At 43.9% G+C, this 21,729-nt stretch overlaps 1 protein-coding gene across 1 annotated transcript in view; it reads right to left on the reverse strand.

Moving 5' to 3' along the window:
• Positions 1-21,729, reverse strand: part of cacna1c (calcium channel, voltage-dependent, L type, alpha 1C subunit) — a 1,373,114-nt gene that overhangs the window by 694,179 nt on the left and 657,206 nt on the right. The window contains exon 7 of the mRNA XM_041215565.1: positions 13,947-14,143. Within this exon, the coding sequence (XP_041071499.1) occupies positions 13,947-14,143 (197 nt within the window). The remainder of the gene's footprint in view (positions 1-13,946; positions 14,144-21,729) is intronic.

Consider the following 21,729-nt stretch of genomic DNA (forward strand, 5'->3'; position numbering starts at 1 on the left):
TTTGAATCTTATATTTTGTAAATAAATGTTCTAATTTAATTTTTTTGAATCTCTAGAAGTCTTGGTGGACTTATTACTTCTGAATTCAGTGCACACATCTCATAATAAATACAAGTTTCAAAGCTGTTATGATAGCATGACCAAGTTTCCCTCATGGATTTAGTCCACCTGGCACACATCATCTGCCATGTCATAACACCTGGTGTTATGCAATGAGAAGGGAGTAATTAATGATCTCATAGTGAAGGTGTCCATTGGTAGCAGCAACCATAATATGATTGAATGTTACATTCAGTTTGAGAGAGAGCAGAGTGGGTCTGAGACTAAGTTTTTGAACTTAAATAAGGGCAATTATGAGGGCGTGAAAGCTGAGCTGGATAAAGTGGATTGGCAAATTAGGTTAAGGAATAGGCCAATAGAGATGCAGTGACTAACATTTGAGAAGATTTTTTAGAATGCACAAAAGGATACATTTAAATGAGTAAGAACAAGTCCAAAGGATGGACACATCATGCATGGTCAACTAGAAAGGTTAAAGGTAGTATTAAACTTAAAGATAAAGCATATAGTTGTGAAAAGATAGGTGGAAGGCCAGAAGATTAGACAGAATATAAGGAACAGCAAAGAATGACTAAAAGATTAATAAGGAGGGAAAAATTAGAGCATGAGGGAAAGCTAGCCAGAAATATAAACATAGATAGTAAGAGTTTTTAAGAATATTTTAAAAAGAAAAGTTAACAAAGTGAATGTTGGTCTTATAGAGAGTGAGTCTGGAGAATTGATAATGAAAAACAAGAAGATGGCAGATGATTTTAACAGATATTTTGCATCGGTTTTCACTATAGCGGATACAAGTAACAACCCAAAAGCAGCTTTTAACCAGGAAATGGAAGTGGGGAAGGAAGTCAGGAAAATTACAGTCACCAGAAATGTGGTACTAAATTGTTGGGGCTGTGGGCTGACAAGAGCCTGGGTCCTGCTGGACTTCAACCTAGGGTCTTAAAAGAAGTATCTAGTGAGATTGTTGATGCTTTGGTTTTAATTTTTCAAAACTCCCTAGACTCAGGGAAGGTCCCATTAGAATGGAAGATAGCAAATGTAGCTCCATTATTCAAAAAGAGAGGGAGACAGAAAGCAGGAAACTACATGCCAGTTAACTTTACATCTGTCACAGGGAAAACATTAGAATAAAGAAATTATAGCAGGGCACTTGATAAGCTCAAGGTCATTGGCAGAGTAAACATGGTTTTGTGAAAGAGAAATCACATTTAATCAACTTACTGGAGATCTTTGATGAAGTAACATGTGCTGAGGATAAAGGGGAACCAGTGGGTATACTGTACTTACGTTGCAGAAGGCATTTGATAAAGTGTCACATCAAAGGTTATTGCGAAAAATAAAAGCTCATGGTATAGGGGGTAACATATTGGCATGGGTAGAAGATTGGCTGGCTAACAGGAAGCAGAGAGTAGGCATAAATAGGTCTTTTTCAGGTTGGCAGGATGTTATGAGTGGCATGCCACAGAGATCAGTGCTGGGGCCTCAACTTTTATAATTTATATAAGTAACTTGGATGAAGGGATTGAAGGGATGGTTGCCAAATTTGCTGATGACACAAAGACAGGAAAGTAAGTTGTGAAGAGGATATAAGGAGGCTACATACAGATATAGATAGGGTAAGTGAGTGGCCAAAGATCTGGCAGATGGAGTATAATGTGGGAAAATGTGAAATTGTCCATTTGGCAGGTTGAATAAAAGAGAGGCATATTATCTAACTGGTGAGAGATTGCAGAGCTCTGAGGGACCTAGTGCATGAATCACAAAAGACTAATTTGCAAGTACAGCAAGTAATTAGGAAAGCTAATAGAATGTTATCATTTATTGTGAGGGAATTGAATACAGAAGTAGGGAAGTTATGCTTCAGTTGTACAGAGCACTAGTTTGGAGTACTGTGTACAGTATTGGTCACCTTATTTAAGGAGGGATGAAACGTGTTGGAAGCAGTTCAGAGTAGGTTTACCAGGCTAATACCTGAAATGGGTGGGTTGTCTTATGAGGAAAGGTAGGGCAGACTAGGCTTGTACTTGCCGGAGTTTAGAAGAGTAAAAGACAGCTTGATTGAAACATATAAGATCCTGAGAGATCTTGACAGGGTGGTTGTGAGAGGATGTTTCCTCTTGTGGGAGAACCTAGAACTAGGGGTCACTGTTTAAAAATAAGAGGCCACACATTTAAACAGAGATGAGGTGAAATTTTTTCACTCAGAGGGTTGTGAGTCTTTGGAATTCTTCCTGAAAAGGCGGAGGAAGCTGAGTCTTGAATATTTTTAAGGCAGAGGTGGATAGATTCTTGGTGACAAGTTATCGGGGGTAGGCATGATGCAGATTTGAGGTTACTATCAGATCAGCTATGATCTTATTAAATGGCGGAGAAGGCTCGAGGAGCTGAATAGCCTACTCCTGCTCTTTATCCATATGTCCAAATGAATGAAAAATGCAGGGAGAGAATTTTCCCTCCATCGGGGGGTTGTGCAGGGGCGGGCGCAGGCAGATGAGGGCCCGATCGGTGCCCCTGATCGGGTCCGCGCCACCATTTTACGTGGGCGGGCCAATTAAGGCCCACCCAGCGTGACGTGCACCCGCAGGTGCTGTGCGCTCCCTGGGAGGACAGACAGGGGTCATTCCCTGAAGCGGGAGTGCGCTCTTTCGCACGCAGAAATCTCTGTGCCTCAGGGAAACAAGTTTTAAGTTTTAAAAATTTTAATAAAGGGAAAAATAATTAAGACATGTCCCCTCATGTGACAGTGTCACATGAGCTGGGAAATGTCAATGAACTTTAACGGAAAAATGTATTTAATTAATAAACCCTTCATGAAACCTCATCCCGCCTGTGGATGAGGTTCCATGAAAAATGCAAAGGCCGCCTGGGCTCTTCACCTGTCCACCAACCTTAAGATTGGATGGGCAGTTTTCTCAATAGGGTTAATTAGTTAATTAATGGCCTTAACAGGGCCGACTCGGCTGTGCACCCGCCGAACTGAAAATCTAAATGGCGCGCGGTGACGTCTGATGTCACCCAGTGTCATTTTATGCCTCAGCAAGCGGGCCCCGCCCCCACTCACCATGCTGAAAATCCCCCCCCCAGGGAAATGATTTAATCTCTTGCAGCATACAACAGTATCTGAAAACATAAGTAGAAGTCAAGGACAAGAAAACACTATTTAGCTCATTTAAAGCTCAGCCTCCAGTCTGTCTCTCATTACAGTGTTACACTTTGAATAGCTTTGAATAGCCACAATTTCTTCGATTCGAATGGCATGCTGGCAAATTATTCCAAACGATTTGCTCCCTGAATAAAATAGCTTTTTCTGATATAATTATTTTAAACTTAGACCAGGGTTTTCCAGCCCTGTCGTGGATGGGACCCGTGGGCGAGGCGGCACCCCAGCCAGAAATCCATTGATTTCTGGAAGATCGCGTTGGCGGGTGGGTGTGGAAAATTCCACCCATTATTTTCACTAATTTCCATTTATGTCCCTAGCCCTACATTCCTTATTTGTTTTGAAATACAAATCTGTTTTTGTAAATCTGTTTAATATTTATATACTTGTATGAGATTCCCCCTTAACTGTCTTAAGTCTAGACTTTAAGCATCTTTAACATTTTCTCCTATTTTGTCCCTTTTACACAGTTTCCAATGCATTCATTTTCTTTTGCGTGTGGTGTAGTGGTTAAAATTGTACACAATACTGTGTCCATATTCCAAGTAGGTTGAATATTGTCTGCAAGTCAACATCATTCCATGACAGGGTCTCTGACTTTAACTTTGGATTTTTTTTACAGGATCTCATTTTTATCCTCTGTTTATACCTAGGACAGAGCTATTCTAACATTTGGCAAACCCATTTAATCCAAATTTCCCTCAGTGTCATTTTGCATGCATATTTTGGCTGCTGCTTCAGACCGGGGCCAATATTCTAAACCAACCATGTCCAACTAGCAGCCCATGGGCCGAACATGGAGCCACTGTTCAAAAGTAGGTAAGACATGCCAGTGAGTTCAAAATGCAGGTAAGTGAAATTTAAGATTTTGCAAAGGTCTGCTCCTCAATCACAGGGCATTCCTTTCCTGCATTTGCTGCTGATAGGCGGTGGTGAGTGTGCTGAGGACTGCCAGGCCCAAGGCAAGCAAAGGAATGGCAAAGCTGGAACTTGGGGAGCCAAGGTACAGTGGTGCTGGACGCTAGGGCTGGAGCACAGGGAGGTCAAAGTTTTGACGGGCCCGGGGAAGGTCAAGTTTTGGGGTCCCGAGTAGGGTGAAGTTTTGGCAGGCTCAGGCAGATGAGTTTTGGCAGGCCTGGACAGGGTGAACCTTTGATGGGGTGGGTGAAGGGCATGGAGTGTCTGAGGCCCATTGGCAGTGGGGGTGGGGGGGGGAATGAGTTGGCATGTGAGATACGTTTTTGAGGCTTGCAACAGTGTTAAGTGTGTGTTGGTGAGGTAAAGATTGGAATGAGGGACCATTGGTTGTTGGTGAGGATAATTAGTTGACATAAGTTGACATAGTGGAGCATGGGTAAGACCTGCAGGTCATGGTTCATGACTCCTCAAAGTCTGTGTTTCACCGAGGCATGGAGAAGCTGTCCTGACTCCATAAAAATTGTGGGGGCTAGGAGATGCCTACTGCCACAATGGAGCTTGCCAGGTAGGGAGTGCAGGGTGTGGAACTGCTATCCACACCTTTATCTCATATCGCCAAAAACTGGGGGCATTGGGAATGCAGGCAGGAATCCCAGAATCGAGACTCACCCTCCATTTTTAAATTGCTCCGGGGTCCTTACTACTCCCCAAAAATCTGCCCCAATGTAATGGTGTATTATGATTTAAGTATGCTTTCAATGCAATGATTGATCAAAGGGCTCTGTCCTTAAAAGGGAAATGACCAACTGTAAATGTCCATATGTAGTATAATACTTTATCCAGTGATTAACATGCTCTTCTGCATTCAACATTATTGAAAATTTGATTTAAATAGGTCAGCTGTATACTGTATTACAATGATTTAACTTCCAGAAATCTTTTAAGACTTTGAAAAAATTTAACAGTTGCTAGCCTTCTTTGGTTGAAATTCCATTAAGTCTTTGAAAAAATGGAGCAGATGGTTGGACATCTGGACAAGCAACTTCAAATAATCCATAACATTGTGCTCTGTTGCATTTATTTATTCTGCTTTGTAATGTATTCTCATTATGAATGCATGGCTGAGCTCAAAGCCCCACTAATGGATCTAGCTCAGCAGGAGTTGTATACACAGCTGTGAGTGAACTGTGCATTTTGTTTAAATGACAGTTTTATGAGCATATATTAGGATTAAATATTTTGAATGGCTGTTTGTTTATTTTGACAGATTAATGAACACTTGGGATACAAGAGTTTTTTTCAAGAGGGGTTTCAATGGTTATGTGTTTGACTGACAGATTGATGAGCTTCTAAAAGGAGTTTGAATGGATGGTTTTGTTTTTGCTCCTGAGCATTTCAAAGAATTCTCAGTGTTATTATATGGCACATGAGTTCTATACATAATGGGTGGGTGGACAAAGAGAGAGTTTGGGTATATGGAGGGGGCATGGGTAGGTGGGGGAGTGAGGGGTGAGGGCTAGACAGCCTAACAACCATGTGGGGAACTTGGCTGATCTTCCACTGAAAGGAGGTGAGTGTTCTAACCAGTTGTCGATGTCACCTGCCTGCCTCTGTTCCCACCATACTGCATCAATCCTGGTACAAGCAAGGAAAGCATGAGAGGAGCAGCACCAGGCATACTGAAAAATGAGGTACCAAATCTCATGAAACTGCAATACAGGACTACATGCTTGCTAAACAGTGGAATCAGCATGCAATAGACAGAGTTAAGTGATTCTACAAACAATGAATCAGATCAAAACTCCGCACTCTTGCCATATCCAGTCATGAATAGTGGTGGACAATTAAACAACTAACCAGAGGAGGAGGTTCCACAAACAGCCCCATCCTCAATGTTGGGGGAACCCAGCACATCAGTGCAAAAGACATACCTGAAGTATTTGCAACCATCTTTAGCCAGAAGTGCAGAGTAAATAATCCATCTCAACCTCCTCCTGAGGTCCCCAGTAACATAGATGCCTGTCTTCAGCCAATTTAATTCACTCCATGGATATAAAGAAATGGCTGAAGGCACTAGATACAACAAAGGCTACGGGGCCCCGACAACATCCCAGCAGTAGTACTGAAGACTTGCACTCCAAAAATAGCCATACCCCTACCAAGCTGCTTTAGTACACCTGCACAGAATGTCCCATCCACAAAATGCAGGACAAATCCAATCCAGCTAATTACTAACCTATCGGTCTACTTTCATTCATCAGCAAAGTGATGGAAGGTATTGTGAACTGTGCTATCAAGAAGCACTTACACAGCGATAACTTGCTCAGCAATGCTCAATTTGGGTTTCAACAGGGCCACTCACCTCAGACCACATTACATCCTTAGCTCAAACATTGACAAAAGAGTTGAATTCAAGAGTGATTGGCCTTGACATCAAGGCAGCATTTAAGCAAATGTGGCATCAAGGAGCCCTAGCAAAATTGAAATCAATGGGAATCAGAGAAAAACTCTTCACTGGTTGGGGACATACTTTTTACAAAGGAAGTTGGTTGAGTTTGTTGGACGTCAATCATCTCAGTCACAGGGCATTACTGCAGGCATTCCTCAAGGTTGTGTCTTAGGCCCACATATCTTCAACTGCTTCATCAACAACCTCCCCTCAAACATTAAGTCAGAAATAGGGGTGGTTGCATCACGACTTCTCAGGCACTGAAACAGTCCATGTCCACATGCAGCAGGACCTGGACAACATTCAGGCTTCTGCAATGAACATCTCTAAAAAGAGAGAATCTAACCATATCCGCTTGACATTCAATGGCATGGCCATTGGTGAATTCCCCCCAACATCCTGGATGTTACCATTGACTAGAAACTTAACTAAACCTGCTATATAAATACTGTGGCTACAGGGGCATGTCAGAGGCTGCTATATCTGCAGTAAGTAACTCACCTCCTGTCTCCCCACAGCCTGCCTACCATCTACAAGGCACAAATCAGGAGTGTGATGGAACAGTCTTTACTTGACCGCATGAATGTGGCTCTAACAACACCCAAGAAGGTAGATCGAGGACACTGCCCATCCACCACCTTAAGTACTTACTCCCTCCACAATCAATGCACTGCAGTAACTCACCAAGCGTCCCTCGACAGCATCTTAAAAACCCATGACCTCTACCATCTAGATGGACTAGAGCAGCAGATGAATGGGAACATTGCCACCTGCAAGTTCCTCTCCTGGCTTGGAACTACATCACCATTCCTTTACTGTTGTTGCGTCAAAATTCTGGAATTCCCTTTCTGACAGCACTGTGGGAGCACCTACACTAGATGGACTGCAGCAGTTCAAAAAGACAGCTTACCATCACTTTCTCAAGGGCAATTAGGCATGGGGAACAAAAGATGGCCTTGCCAGCGATACTCACATCTCATGAAAGAATAAAATAAATTAATGGATGTTGCTGCTAAGAAACTGAAAAAAAAAATTTGGCCAGCTGGAGCCAGTGGCAAACACTGACAAAATAAAATGCCTATGTTTTTCCTAAGAATGTCTTTGCCCAAACCTCAGAACAGTTCCCCATTAATATTAGTGGATTATTTTTTTCCAACTCTCACATAAGTCATCTTATGCTCTCGCTGCATGAAATTGTAAATGTTATACCAAATTCAGGCAATTTTTTGCTGCCGGCCCATGGTCCCTTGCAACTGAGCTAGCCTGCCAAACTCATTTTATGTAAATGCTTTGAAGCCAGCACACATAAAAGAATTTCATCTCATTAGTCTAGCTGGATTGGAACCCAGATTCCAGAGGTGAATCCAATCCACTGAACCTAAAAATAAACATAATTATAGATCAACTAGCATCCACTTGTTCTAACTAAATGGAACTCGCTGCCTGTCCTCTTGCTACAAAGAATGACAATCATGTAATTTGTAAACAGGATTACATCTGAGTTGCCAAGCTAGGCACTGATAATAAATATAAGTTAACACAAAGGACAGAATTGTCCATGCTCGCTGGCGTTGAGTGTGTTTGGTGGAGAAGGACAATATGGTGAGAAGGCCAAAAATAGGTTTCATGACATCGTGAAACCAGTTTGCAATTGTCCACTCTGCCTGTCAATGGTGGGTCACGTTTCCCACCATGGTATAAAGTGACCATTCTGCCGCAGCTGAGACAGTTCAGGCACAGCCACATTGACATGCTTGGAGTCGGGCCTCTGGCTGATCTGTCCTGTCAAGCTACGCAGAGGCGTGAAATTACCACCAAGTCCTCCAAAGCTTTTCACCCCTCGGGCACAGACTGCAAAGTAATGAGCTTTTTAATGGACCACAGAACAATTGGATGACTGGGCAAGTTGTACAATCTCCTTGCTAAAGCTGGCCATGGAGCAGTCACTGGTAGAAGCACTCACAGCCCGTTGCAATGTCATCATTCCAGTTTGGATCAGTCTCCCCCATGGTTCAGGCTAACAGTGCAGCCTTGCAGTGCTGGTTAGAGGAATGCCTGTGCCTGAGCTGAGAGCACAGCATGCAGTCCAGGGGGCAAAGCTGCTGTCAATCGGTCAGATGGAGTGGGGAAGAGGTGGGTGGGGTTTCGGACAGCCAAGAAGTGCACTAAACTCTGGACGTCCAAGTGCTGGGCAGCAATCTCTGGGATGCATTCAGGCACCTACAGATTTAACCAAGAGAGGTTCTTTGAAGACCCAAGTTAACCCACATGCCCTTTCTTTCATCTTGCAGGAGGAACACCTCAGGAGCATAGAGCCTGGTGACCTAGCTGTATGCCTCATGGTGTACAGAGAGTGGAGAGGAAGGAGATAAGAGTGACAGAGATGCCTGGCGGGGCAGAGGGAGGAGCAGCATCGTCAGGAAGATGGGGCTCCCGCACATGTCGCTGAAGAGCCACAGCAAGCCGTTGCTGTTCAGCATCTAGCTAGACCCAAGGTCTATAGCTACTGTCTTTCATTCCTGCAGAATGACTGAGAACCTGTTTCACAAAATTTGGACAGAATTCCACATTGGCCCCAAGATCTGAACCCTCCCTCGGGTGCTGGTGCCTCGCAATATGAGCCGCCTCGGGGACATGCCCTCTGTGCCTTTTGGCACGGCAAAGAGGAGCTTTTTGTACGGACTGCTGCTGCACACCTTCCATTTTCTCGCCCTTGTCCGCCGCCCGGACACGCCCTGGCGTGCCTTGTTGCCGTTCGGCGGCGGAGGCCCCCGATGGGAGGCCCTCTACGGAGGTATCCTCCCCCTTTCTATCGGGGACCTGGGTTGGAGGGTGTTGCATGCAGCAGTCCCCTATAATAGGAGAATGCATAGGTTCACGGACTCTCAGGACACATGCCCTTTTTGCGGTCTTGTGGAGTCCGTGGACCATGCATATATAGGGTGTGGTAGAATACACTCCCTTTTTAGTTATTTGAAAAACATTTTATTGATGTTTTGTTTGCACTTCAGCCCCACGCTCCTGATCTATGGGCACCCGGTGCGGTAGGGGGTCGGGAAGGAGGAGGACCTCCTCGTGAACCTGCTCGTGAACCTGCTCCTGGGCCTGGCCAAGTTGGCCATTAACAGGTCCAGGCAGCGGGCGATCGACGGGGGAGTCCCGCCCGATTGTTTATCCCTCTTCCGCGGCTACATTCGCGGCCGGATGTCCCTGGAGAGGGAGCACACGGTGTCTGCTGGCACTCTGAATGCCTTCTGTGCCCAGTGGGCACCGCGGGGACTGGGGTGTTTTGTTGACCCCTTTAATCACATTTTGATTTAAAGTTTGTAAGTTTCCTTTAAACTTTGTTCTTGGTTTTACAGCTGACCTGAATTAGGGGCTGTGCCTGATTTATCCCAATTTTGTTAATTTGGTTTTATTGGTTTTAACTCAAAAGAGTTACATCTTCTTGATCACCCAGCATGGTAGGGGTTGGGAAGGAGGAGGACCTCCTCGTGAACCTGCTCCTGGGCCTGGCCAAGTTGGCCATTAACAGGTCCAAGCAGCAGGCGATCGACGGGGGAGTTTGTCCCTCTTCCGTGCTACGTTCGCAGCCGGATGTCCCTGGAGAGGGAGCACGCGGTGTCTGCTGGCACTCTTGAGGCTTTCCATGCTCGGTGGGCACCGCGGGGACTGGGGTGCTTTATTGACACCTTTTATCACATTTCGGTTTAAAGTTTATAAGGTTCCTTTAAACTTTGCTCTTGGTTTTACAGCTGACCTGAATTAGGGGCTATGCCTGATTTATCCCAATTTTGTTAATTTAGTTTAATTGTTTTGACTCAGAAAGAGTTACATCTTCTTGATCACCCGGTGTGGAAGGGGTCGGGAAGATGGAGGACCTCTTCGTGAACCTGCTCCTGGGCCTGGCCAAGTTGGCCATTAACAGGTCCAGGCAGCTGGTGATCGAGGGGGGAGTCCCGCCCGATTGTTTGTCCCTCTTCTGCGGCTACGTTCGCGGCCAGGTGTTCCTGGAGAGGGAGCACACGGTGTCTGCCGGCACTCTTGAGGCCTTCCGTGCTCGGTGGGCACCGCGGGGACTGGGGTGTTTTATTGACACTTTTAATCACATTTTGGTTTAATGTTTGTAAGTTTCCTTTAAACTTTGTCCTTGGTTTTACAGCTGACCTGACTTCGGGGCTGTGCTTGATTTATCCTTTATTTTGTTAATTTAGTTTAATTGTTTTAACTCCAAAAAAAAAGTTACATCTTGATTCACCTGGTGCGGGGGGAGGGGGGGGGAGCTGGGGAGGTCGGGGGGGGCGGGAGGAGGACCTCCTCATGGGCTTGCCACTGGGCCTGGCCAAGTTGGTCGTCCGGCCTGACTGTCTGCCCCTCTTATGCGGATATGCACACAGCTGGATGTCCCTGGGGAGGGAGCATGCAGTGTCTACCATGCTCAATGGGCAACATGGGGCTTGGGGTGTTTTATTGACCCCATTGATCACATTTTGGTTTAATGTTTGTAAGTTCCTTTAAATTTTGTATTTTGTTTTTGCAGTTTCCCTTTAAGGGGCTGCCTTTTAATTTGTCATTTGATTTGTCAATTTAGTTTATTTGGTTTTGACTCGAAAGCATTGCATCTTCTTGACCTTTCTAATCCTGCTGCTACAGCTTGTTGCTCCCCCGAAATCCAAGCGGAATTGGAGGCAGCTAGCTGACTGCCACGCCCTGTCTGTGATGACTTTGGCAGGCATCCCCTGGAGGGCTGAATCTTGGAGGGCCCCGGCCTGCTTTCGGGGTCCTGCTGTGTGGCAGTGGCCTGCAGAGCTGGAGCTGCTGGGGTCACAGGAAGAGGCAATTTGGATGGGCCAGGCGCTTCTGAGTCACCTGCTGATCCTCTTTCCTCCCTGTAGGTGTCCAAGGGCCCCTGGCTGAATCCTTGAGGTGAAGGGGTAGCTGGAGTGAGATCGAGCTGCTCCGCACCCCTCTCGTGCACCACATAGCATTGGAGGCCAACTATGGTGTCAGCAATGGAATACAGCCCACACAGCAGCGCAGGACGAATGTCCTGGACCAAGATCTCCATGGCGGCCACTATCCTACCAATGTTGACCTCGTTAGCATCCTGGCACCATCACCTCAGCCTGAAGGTGAACGGATTCCTCCATGGCGCCTTCTGAGCAGTGCAGCGGACATCCCTTCCTGATGTTCCCAAGCTTGTCTGAGCAGCTCTGCCAACTAAGACATGACCAAGTCCAGAGGCTTGTCATCTGACTAGGACTCAGCAGATTTCTGGCCTCCAGCAGTCCTCCAAGTTCCGCAGGCCTAGGAAGTCCCTACTGTCGCCTGCTGTGAATCAGGCAGTGCGATGTGCTCACCAGATTGTGATACCGAAGCTACTGTAAAGCTAGGTCCCATCAAGGTGTGTGACTCTGCGCTAGTGTAGTACTGTGACAGGTCTTCAATTGGGGTTTCAGCAGATTTTTCTTCCAAGGTGTCTTTGGGGCATGAGTCAAGGGTCTGGTCATGGACTACCTCGGTTGCTTCCTTTTTGTTGTGTTCCAGCTTGTCTTGCATGAATACAGATGGAGAGAGTGTAAGCTGGACACCTGCCAAGCCAGATGAAAAGAATGCCTGGCATGTGTGGGTAGTGAGTGGTCCCACGGACGGGATGAGGACAATGAAACTGTGCGTGAAAGAGTGATTGGTGATCTCCCTTGAACCGGCAGTGAGAGAGATCCCTGTGGATACATGATGGATTTGTGAGTGTGTGAGCTGAAAGTGATGAGAAGAGTGACCTACCCTGGCAGAATGAAGGAGATCATTCATCCTCTTTTGGCTGGGTGCTGTCCTCTTTTGCAGGGCATTGCCACTGACCATTGCTGCCACCCCCTCCCATGCTGGATTGGTGATATTGCTGCCGCTCCTGTGGCCAGAGAGGAGGTAGAGGACATCACGGCAGACCTCCACATTATCCAAAAGGTGCTCGAGGGTCATATCACTAAACTGGAGGGCTGCAGTCTTCTTGCCTTTCAGGGCCATGTCTTCTTTGCAGCAGTCCTGGGGTTGAAGCAGTAAGAGTTGTGTGTGATGATGACATGGTGGGCAAATGAGAGCCCACCGGCATGTTTCCCGGGACTGAATGATTAATGAGGTGGGATTGGGGGCGATATGGCGTGAAAAGCCACCAATGCAGCTGATGGGTAAAACGTTCTTTTCCCCACCCACTGCCATACTTAGTGCATATCTGGAACGATTCTGCCTTTGCAGTTTGGCCACTTCTCTCCCCTACTCCCCCAACACATCTTTCCATTTTAGTCCATTCTTTATTTTTTCTTCTGATTTAGTTTTTCTTTTTTCCTTTCTGACCTTTCACTCCATTACCTCTTGCTCATTATCTCAACAGATCTATTAATTCCCAGAAATTATGACACTTTTTGAAGCATGAACCCAAATGAATTATGTAACCTGGTGGACCCACTGCCTTCCTTTATTGCTCATTGTTCTTGCCTCAGATTTAGGTTAGTGGTGACATTACTGAAAACAGTAAGCATAAAAGAAGTTTGAACTGAGCAAAAGAGTGGCTATGAGAAACATAAAATGGCAGAGATAGTCAAGCATAGAAAAGCGGCAGATAGCAAGGCAAACATACAGGATCAAGAGTGTTCAGCAGCTACGAAATTAGATAGCAAGGCAATGATAGAGAAATGGTAACTGGGGAATTACCCTGAAGATTCATTAGGAGACAGAATTGAAATGGCAAACAAGAGTGTGAGAATAAAAAAAAAAGCAATGAAGATATGAAAATGTGAGAGTTGAATTAAAAAAAGAGAGGTTATGAAGATATGAGTAAGATATGACTAGGGAAAGGAGGACCAGCAACAATAGGAATTCTAGAGACAAATATAACAGAGGAAGTAAGATCAATGAAATAAAAGAAGAATCCACTGTTGGCAACAGTTTTGCTGTTGATGACATAATCTTTGATAGTGGTTTGGAACCTAATTTAAAAACAGTTGTATCGGTCAAAACACAAAAAAAAAAGATCTGCTACAAATTTATGGTATCAAATATTTTTGGTTGCAAATAAACTTTCATATAAACAGTGATTTTTCTATCACAAGCTTGTAATAAAAATGTGTAAAATATAGTCAGACACGGCAATCCATCTTTTAATTTACTTTCTTATCAAACTCAACATGCATTAAGCAGCAGCCATTTTAGAATGTTTTAGTTTAAGGTGGAAATGGCACAATTGGAGTCATTTTAGGAAATTTGCAGACAAGTAAAATATGCCATGCATAAATTTATTGCAGTTTACTTAATTCACCTTCCCCACACCTTACTGTACTGTTCAGTTTCTGTTGTAATACATACCCAGTATAAGACATCAGTCCACCCCTCCATGGTGATGCACTGAAATACGGTTAACATAGCAAAGGCAAAGTTATCGAAATTAGTGATTCCGTCATTGGGGCCAACCCATCCACTTTTACATAACGTGTCATTTGAACATCGGCGACCATGTCCAACATTTAAGCTACAAGGTGCAGGTTCCTCTTCAGCAATTGTTCCTGAAGATTAAACAAGACAATAGGTTAACAATATAGATTAGCTCTTTATGGTAGCAGGTTTATTAATACCAAAGGGAACACTGATGAAATGCCACTGCACTAATATGAAATTTATGCAATGCAATTTAATTTCAGACTGGGTGATTCACATAAATAGCACTACAAGGAATAAGTTTTGCATGTCTGGATGGGTTACGAGTTGTAAACATTTTCAAAAATGTTACATACTAATCTTGAAATACTGTTCATGTGACAACACCATCCACACTCATGGAACAAGTGACATCCTCATGCAACATTGCTGAGGCAGTTCAGTGTTCCATGTACCTGTGCATGAATGAGCTGACCTCATCCCACAATGTAAGGTTAACTCTCTTCAATATTTTTCTGTTGCTGCTAGCATATGGTGCTAGACAATTTGGAAATGCTGAGGATTGCTGTGGAGCAATTATTTTCTGGCATTGAGGGGAAGAGAGACAACTAGGTGGTCCTAGGGAAAAGGAAGGGCCATTATGGCAAAATAGTGTTTTTATTTTTGTTTTATGGACCTACCTTTCAACACTCATTGGGAAAGAACACTCAGCAACTGGAGTTAGTGCATGTTCACATGCACTAACTACATTCTGGAGATTGTTCCTAGTTTAAATATTTTTGTGCACAGGCTTCCATGTCCATCATGCTAGCTGGCCACATTGGTCTATGTTAAACCCATTGATCACTTGGTAAGTCTCATAATCAGGTCCTATGCCTGATATTATATAGTTCCAGGGCTTCATGCTGTCAGATCGAGGAAAGTTGTAAGAAAAATCTACTCCCATGCTGGTAGATGGTAGCATGTGCAAGCTGACAGATGTTCGCTAGTAAGGCATAGAAGCTGAGTTTTCTGAAACCTGAGACATGAGTAACTTTAGATGTTAAATGTTGTCTAAATCTTCTTTAAATTTCCACTATCTCAGCACTGTGTCTCGACTTGCAACACAAAGTGGCACAGAACAGGAGGAGGATCCTTGTCAACATGAACATAGACCATGTTAAACAGAGTTGGATATAAGAACAAGGGGGACAGGCCACATTAAAACTAGATACCCTCAGGGTTAATATTATTCTTTTCTTGATATTCCCTCCTTATACCCTCACTCAGTCATTCACATGCATAAGTTGCATCAAACTAGCCTAAGATGATTTAAGATCTGTTCCAGTAGAGCATTTCAACTAATATTTTAATATATCTTCTGATTCCATTGATATCCCAGAAGAAGAAGCTGCAGATCACTTCAGTTTCCACAAAGTTAGTACTGCAGAGTACACATACAGTCACTTGCTTCATCCATCACAAAAAATCAGCATTAACTGCACATCTAATTCAGGAGACTTAGATAGATAGTGTAAAGTAGTGAATCACAGAGCATGAGTGAGAAAAAGCACCTGGCACAGCCAAAGGAGGAGTAGCATTGTAGTGGCTGAAGGACACCTCATGCACTTTCTCAGCTGCAAAGCTAAGTATAGCAATGTATCAACTGCTTGAACTGTAGATTGATTGTTATTGCTAATATCCCCATCACAGTTTGGAATTAAGCAGCTCACTGCTGTGATAACCTTCACAACCACCGGTAATGTCATCCCAGTGGAAGTTAGCTGAAGGTCAGATTCAAAAAGACAATACCACTCTTTTATTGCATCTCCAGTAAAGTGGGCATTGCAAAGGTGGTTTGCCTCCAATCTTGTATCTCAGTGACCAGAACTAGATACAGTACACAAGGTTTATTTTGACCTATATGATTTTGCAATGTACAGTTTTGGTCTTGACTTTCTCTGACATGCATTCTAATGTTCATGGAATTTATTATTGCTGCTCATCATTCTTTGAATGCGTTGAATGATAATTCTAATGAGATTCTTTGGACCCTGGTTTCATGCTTGGCTATTTCAACACCATCCAACTGCATTGTTTCTTTCCTTCCTTTTTACAAAACTTTATGCTTGGTTGCATTAAATTTCAACTCCCATCGTGCTATCCACTTATTTTATTCAACTTAATTCTGTAATTCCTGAATTTCCTTCTCCTAATCCACTGCTCCTCCTAGTTTGGTATATTTGCAAATTTGACAAGCTTGCATTGAGTTTCTGAATCCAGTTAAGAATAGTGGCCCCAACGGCAAGCCGGGCATGCATTCATATGCCTGAATTCTGTCATACCTCTTCTGATGAGTAATCATTGCTTTTAACCTTTCAGCCAATTTCTTGCTATTCTTAAGATTTACCCTGAATCCCTCCTGCTTTGAGTTTAACAAAGGTTTTTTTTGTGCAGAATATTGTTAAATGTCTTTTAGCATTTATCCCAGTCCAGCTACCACTTCAAGGGCAGAATTTTACATCCTGCGCGCAAGTATGCTCCCGACCTGATCGGGCATAAAGTCATGCGAAATGGTGGCAGGCGAGCATCCCGATGTCAAAGTGTACTCGCGTGTTATTTCACTCGGCAGATGCACGCAAAAGTTGGAAGTGCGCCTGCTGACAATTAAGTGGGCAATTAAGCACATTAATGATGCAATTAAGCCCATTAATGGCCCGTCAAGTCTTACGGTTGGCAGACAGACAAATCAGCCAAGCAGCCGTTACATTTTTCATCAAACCTCATCCAAGGGCGACACAAAATCTCCGTTATGAAATAAAATAAAAATAAATATCTGTGGACAGCAGTTTTATGAGGTATATTTTCAGATGCTTAATTGTGATGGACACTTTTTTGTAGCTTTTTAAGCCTTTATTCCATCACTTGAAGGTCTGCAGCTCACTGAGGCAGCTGTCTGTCTTCAGGAAGCTCTCTCACAGCGCTCACCTGTGTCAACGGTGATGTCATTGCCTGCCCTCTTCCTTACCCCACCCCGGCAGCGCTGAGCTTTTCAGCATGCATTTCACGCTGGCTGGCCGTTAATTTGCCAGTCAACATGAAATCTCAGTCGCGGGACAATCGGGGTCAATGGTCCATTTCCCAACCGCTCCCGGGCCCACCGATCATGCGTGTCTACCAAAGTTAAGGTTCAGGCCCGAGTTATAAGGAGAGGTAAGTCTTGGAACTTAGTACTTGATACACTGTGTATGTGAAAGGGTCAGGGGCCATAATATATGGCAGCTTTTGAAAGACTACTGGTTACCCTAAATGGGAGCCTGCTTAAAGAATTCAAAAGCAAAGAAGGATGACAAAACAGGACTTTTTCAAGATATTGTTATGGAGCTCCTCCTACATGAATGATTGGGCACACTTCAGTTAAGCATCCTGGATGGGAGTTACAGATTGTGACCCAAATCTGGAAGTACATGAGGAGGAAATCTGTCAGGCTATGCAAGGTTGCTGCACTTTACTTAAGTTAACAATGTTGTCTTATAAGGTACCTAGACAGAACTGCACTATAAACTAAGTGAGGTGTCATAGAGAGAAAATTAACAGCATTCTAGCAACTGTTCATCTACTTTTCAAATGCACAGCCATAGCAATGTTTTACCAGGGCATTCGGCATTGCTAGCAACACAACACCCTTATCGTATAGCTCTTAAAAATGACAAGCAACAAACACCAAGCAGAGTACCCACACAAAATACCTATGTATTTTTGAACACATATCAATTTGCTACTTGTTTTGATATTTGCTTAATGCACATCTTATCTCATGTTCCTTCTTCCAACATATTTACCCTATTCGTTCTCAGGATGTGAACATCATTAGTAAAGCAGGCATTTATTTGTCATTCTTTGTGCTGAGGAGGTGGGGCAGGGTTTCTTTGTGAATTGCTGCAAGATTCTTTGTAGTGGTTTGGTACAACTGAGTGCCTTGATACGCCATTTCAGGGGTAGTTAAGAGTCAACCATGTTGGCAAGAGTCTGGAGTTACATATAGGTGTGAAGATTTTTATTTGCTTGCAAATGAAGGCCTTACATAGAAATCATCAGTGAACAGAGACAAGAAACAAGAATCACCTGAGTTGCAACCCTTGATTCTTAATGAAGGACCCTGAAGTTTATGGGCATATACACAATGATGGAAAGTTTGGAACAGTGAGTTTAGAGTCTCATGACTAGTATTATTCTTTGCTTTTCATCCTTTATCTCCTTGGCCTGGATTTTGTCATTGTCAGTGCAGCAACAACATTTGCCAGTGACCTCGAAGAAAGATGCCCACAAAGTGATCCATGTGGTGTGAATTTCCACTTTCCTGAAGTCAGTTTGAATTTGGCACCAAGCCAAGGGGATTCCCAGGTGTCCAGCAGTAGTGATGTCATCAAGCCAGATAAGCTGACAACTACATGGAAGTATTCTCACAGACAGCAAGTAAAAACAACTGAATACTTTCATTTTTAGTTTTTTTTTTTACAGGTAGCAAAATAAATGATTGGCATGCACATGGAATTAATGTAGAAGATAAAATATCATATAAACAAACTTTTAAAAATGTTTTTAAAATGTGGAACTTCTTAGCATAATGGAGAAATTTGACATTCAACAAATATAAAACTGCTCTTCAGGACCAGGGAGGCTTATTATGAACTTCGAATGCTGTTAAAAACCTAGGGCAAAATTTTCTGCCTGTCGGGCGGGTGGGCCCAACCCAATCTCTGGCAGGCAGGGAGACGATCCTCACCGGAGAAATGGGCCCCACCGTCATTTTACGTGGGCAAGCCAATTAAAGCCAACTAAATGATCCTGTCAATGGCCTTAATTGGCCACTGACAAGTCAGTGGGTACTCAGCTGATTTTGCTGTGGGCCGACTTCCTGAAAATTTAAATGGGGTGGGATGACATCAGGGGTTCCGCCCGACATCATCCCATGTCATTTTACGCATCAGCAAGCGGGCCCCGCCCCCTGCTCACCATCGGCAAAATTCTACCCCTAGCTACACTTAATTCGACAAGGTGTAACTTTTTCAAGGGTTTTTGCAATCGTAAGAGTGGAGTTTCTTGTCAGTTCAACAATTTCAATTGAGTGCAGTCTGGGGAACCACAAAAGCACACCTTCTTTCAGGTGGGAATCGGGAGTCAGGGGATTTCCCAATGTCATAAAACCATCTTTTACTCTGCAGTGACCACTAATCCTATTTTCACTGTGGGATGATGGCTTGGAGTTGGGCCTGCTACCAGGCCCAAGATGAAGACAGAGCTGGGCGAGGCTGATGCAGCCAAGTTAAAAGGCCCATCTCCATTCGCTGAGACATTGGTCCAGTTCTGGAGATGGTGTAAGACCCTCATAACCTTGGTTCCCCAACCCCCTCGCTATCCATAAAATCCCATACCCCCCTCACTCCCCTATATTTTCCCATACCACCAATACATTCACCTTGTATCCATTATAAACAGAACTCGCCAGCCCTATGATAATATTTAAGTATTTGAAGAGCTCATAAATCTGCCAAAATAAACAAGTTCATATTCCACTTGACAGCTGTGCCAACCAACCCTGCTGGACAGAATCCATTAGCGGGTTAGAAGTTAGCCAAATATTCATAATGAGATTCCACTTAACAACTGTGTCAAAAAATTCTCCTGAGCAAAATAAATTAAAGCCTTTGACCATCAACAGAAGCTCAGCCTAACTGATGGATGAGTTGAACTTCAAGGGAAAAAATCAAAGCAATAGGATGATTTCACATGATCAGTTCTGGGGGAAGAATAATCTGCCTCAGGGAGATTAGTTTGATTTTTAACAATTTTAATAAAGATGAAAAATTTTTTAAGACATGGCCCCTCATGTGACAGTGTACAGTGTCACATGAGCTGGGACATGTCAATGAATTTTATTTAAAAACGTTATTAAACTTTAAAAGCCTTCATGAAACCTCATCCCACCCATGGATGAGGTTGCATGATAAGCGCGAAGGCTGCCTGGGCTGTTCGCCTGCCCACCAACCTTAAGGTTGGACGGGCAGCGCAGTTACTTATTTTAATTGGTATTTAAATGGCCTTAATAGGTCTTTGACAGTTCAGCAGGTGCACAGCCAACTCCAGTGCATGCTCGCCAAACTGAGGATCTGAATGAAGCGCAGTGACATCGGGACGCATGCTCGACATCACCATGCATCATTTTACGTGTTGGCAAGCAGGGCCCGCCCCCATTCGCTGACCTAAAGATTCTGGCCCTGGATTTCGCTATTGTACGATGCAGATTAGTACTTTATCCAGTGGATAATGTATTCAAATATATCTAACCTTTATACTTTCACAATGCTGTTATTTCCCTCGACAGTTTTCCAGTTGTCAGAAGTGAAAACCTGAAAACCAGATTATTTAATGGACACTTACCTTTTCAAAACAATTTTCCAGTTGTCGGAAGTGAAAACCTGGCAACCAGATCATTAAATGGACACTTACCTTTTCAAAACAAAGCAGTATGATAACTCAATGTATTAAAAACATGTATAACTGATGGTACAGCAACTCTTTATGACATATGAAGTAGGTGACATCTTTCGTACTTACTTTTTGTTTGGTTTCTGTCTCCAAATCATGGTTCCCTAATGATTCATAACACCTCTATGCTGGTGTGATTCACATCACCACCCAAAACTGGCCTGACTCCATCAAAATTGCAGAAGGTCTAAGATGCCCACCTCCATAATGGTGTCAGCAACTTTGTGACATCAGCATGTGGGCTCCAGACCATCCCTTATCCCACACCGGTGAAAATTGCCGTCCCTGGGCTCAGGTCCTGCACAACATTTTTAAAGCTCTCATGACGCACTTCAGTCCTGCACTGGGATGGGAAAATCCACCCCATAGGATCACTGGCAGCAACTTATGTGGGAGAAGCTTAGTCTGTTCATCACCCTGGGGTTTAGTTTTAACTGTGTGCATGCAGACTCCAGAAGTTTCTGTCAGTTTCAGGGGAGTATTAACTATGAGCAGTGACAGTTTCATCATTACTAATAAGAGTCCATATGACTCTTCTTCAGAGCAAGGACTCGAAACATTAACTCTGTTTCTCTCTTCACGGATGCTGCCAGACCCATTGAATTTTTCCAGCATTTTCTGTTTTTATTCTGAAACCCTGAGGGCAAAATTTTACCCTGCCGGGAGGGCAAGTACAGAAGCAGGCGTGTGCAGGCAGCCCTCTGATCGGCGCCCCCTATCGGGGACTGACTCACTGCCATTTTTCGTGGGCAGGCCAATTAAGGCCCGCTCAGCGTGACGTTTGCACAGAAGCGCTGTGCACTCCCTGTGCGGGCGGGGGGAATAGCAAATGCAGAAATGCACTCTGATCTCCCTGAGACTAAGTGCTGTCTCAGGGAGATAGGTTCCCAAAGTGAGAAGGCTATTCTTTCAAAAATTTCATTTACCATCCATGTCTCCTCATGTGACAATGTCACATGGGTTGGGACATGGACATAACTTTAAGTAAAAATTAATCTTAATTTTTTAATTCAGTCATGAAACCTCATCCTGCCCATGGATGAGGTTTCGTGCTTTATCAGGTGGCCTCCAGCGCTCCCGAACTGCCTGCTAACCTGAAGGTTGGACGGAGGGGTCCACTACTTGCTTTAATTGCTTTTTGAATGGCCTCAATAGGCCGATGACAGGTCAGCGGGCGCACAACTGA

Source organism: Carcharodon carcharias, chromosome 21, assembly GCF_017639515.1.
Source record: "Carcharodon carcharias isolate sCarCar2 chromosome 21, sCarCar2.pri, whole genome shotgun sequence".
Lineage (NCBI taxonomy): Eukaryota > Metazoa > Chordata > Chondrichthyes > Lamniformes > Lamnidae > Carcharodon > Carcharodon carcharias.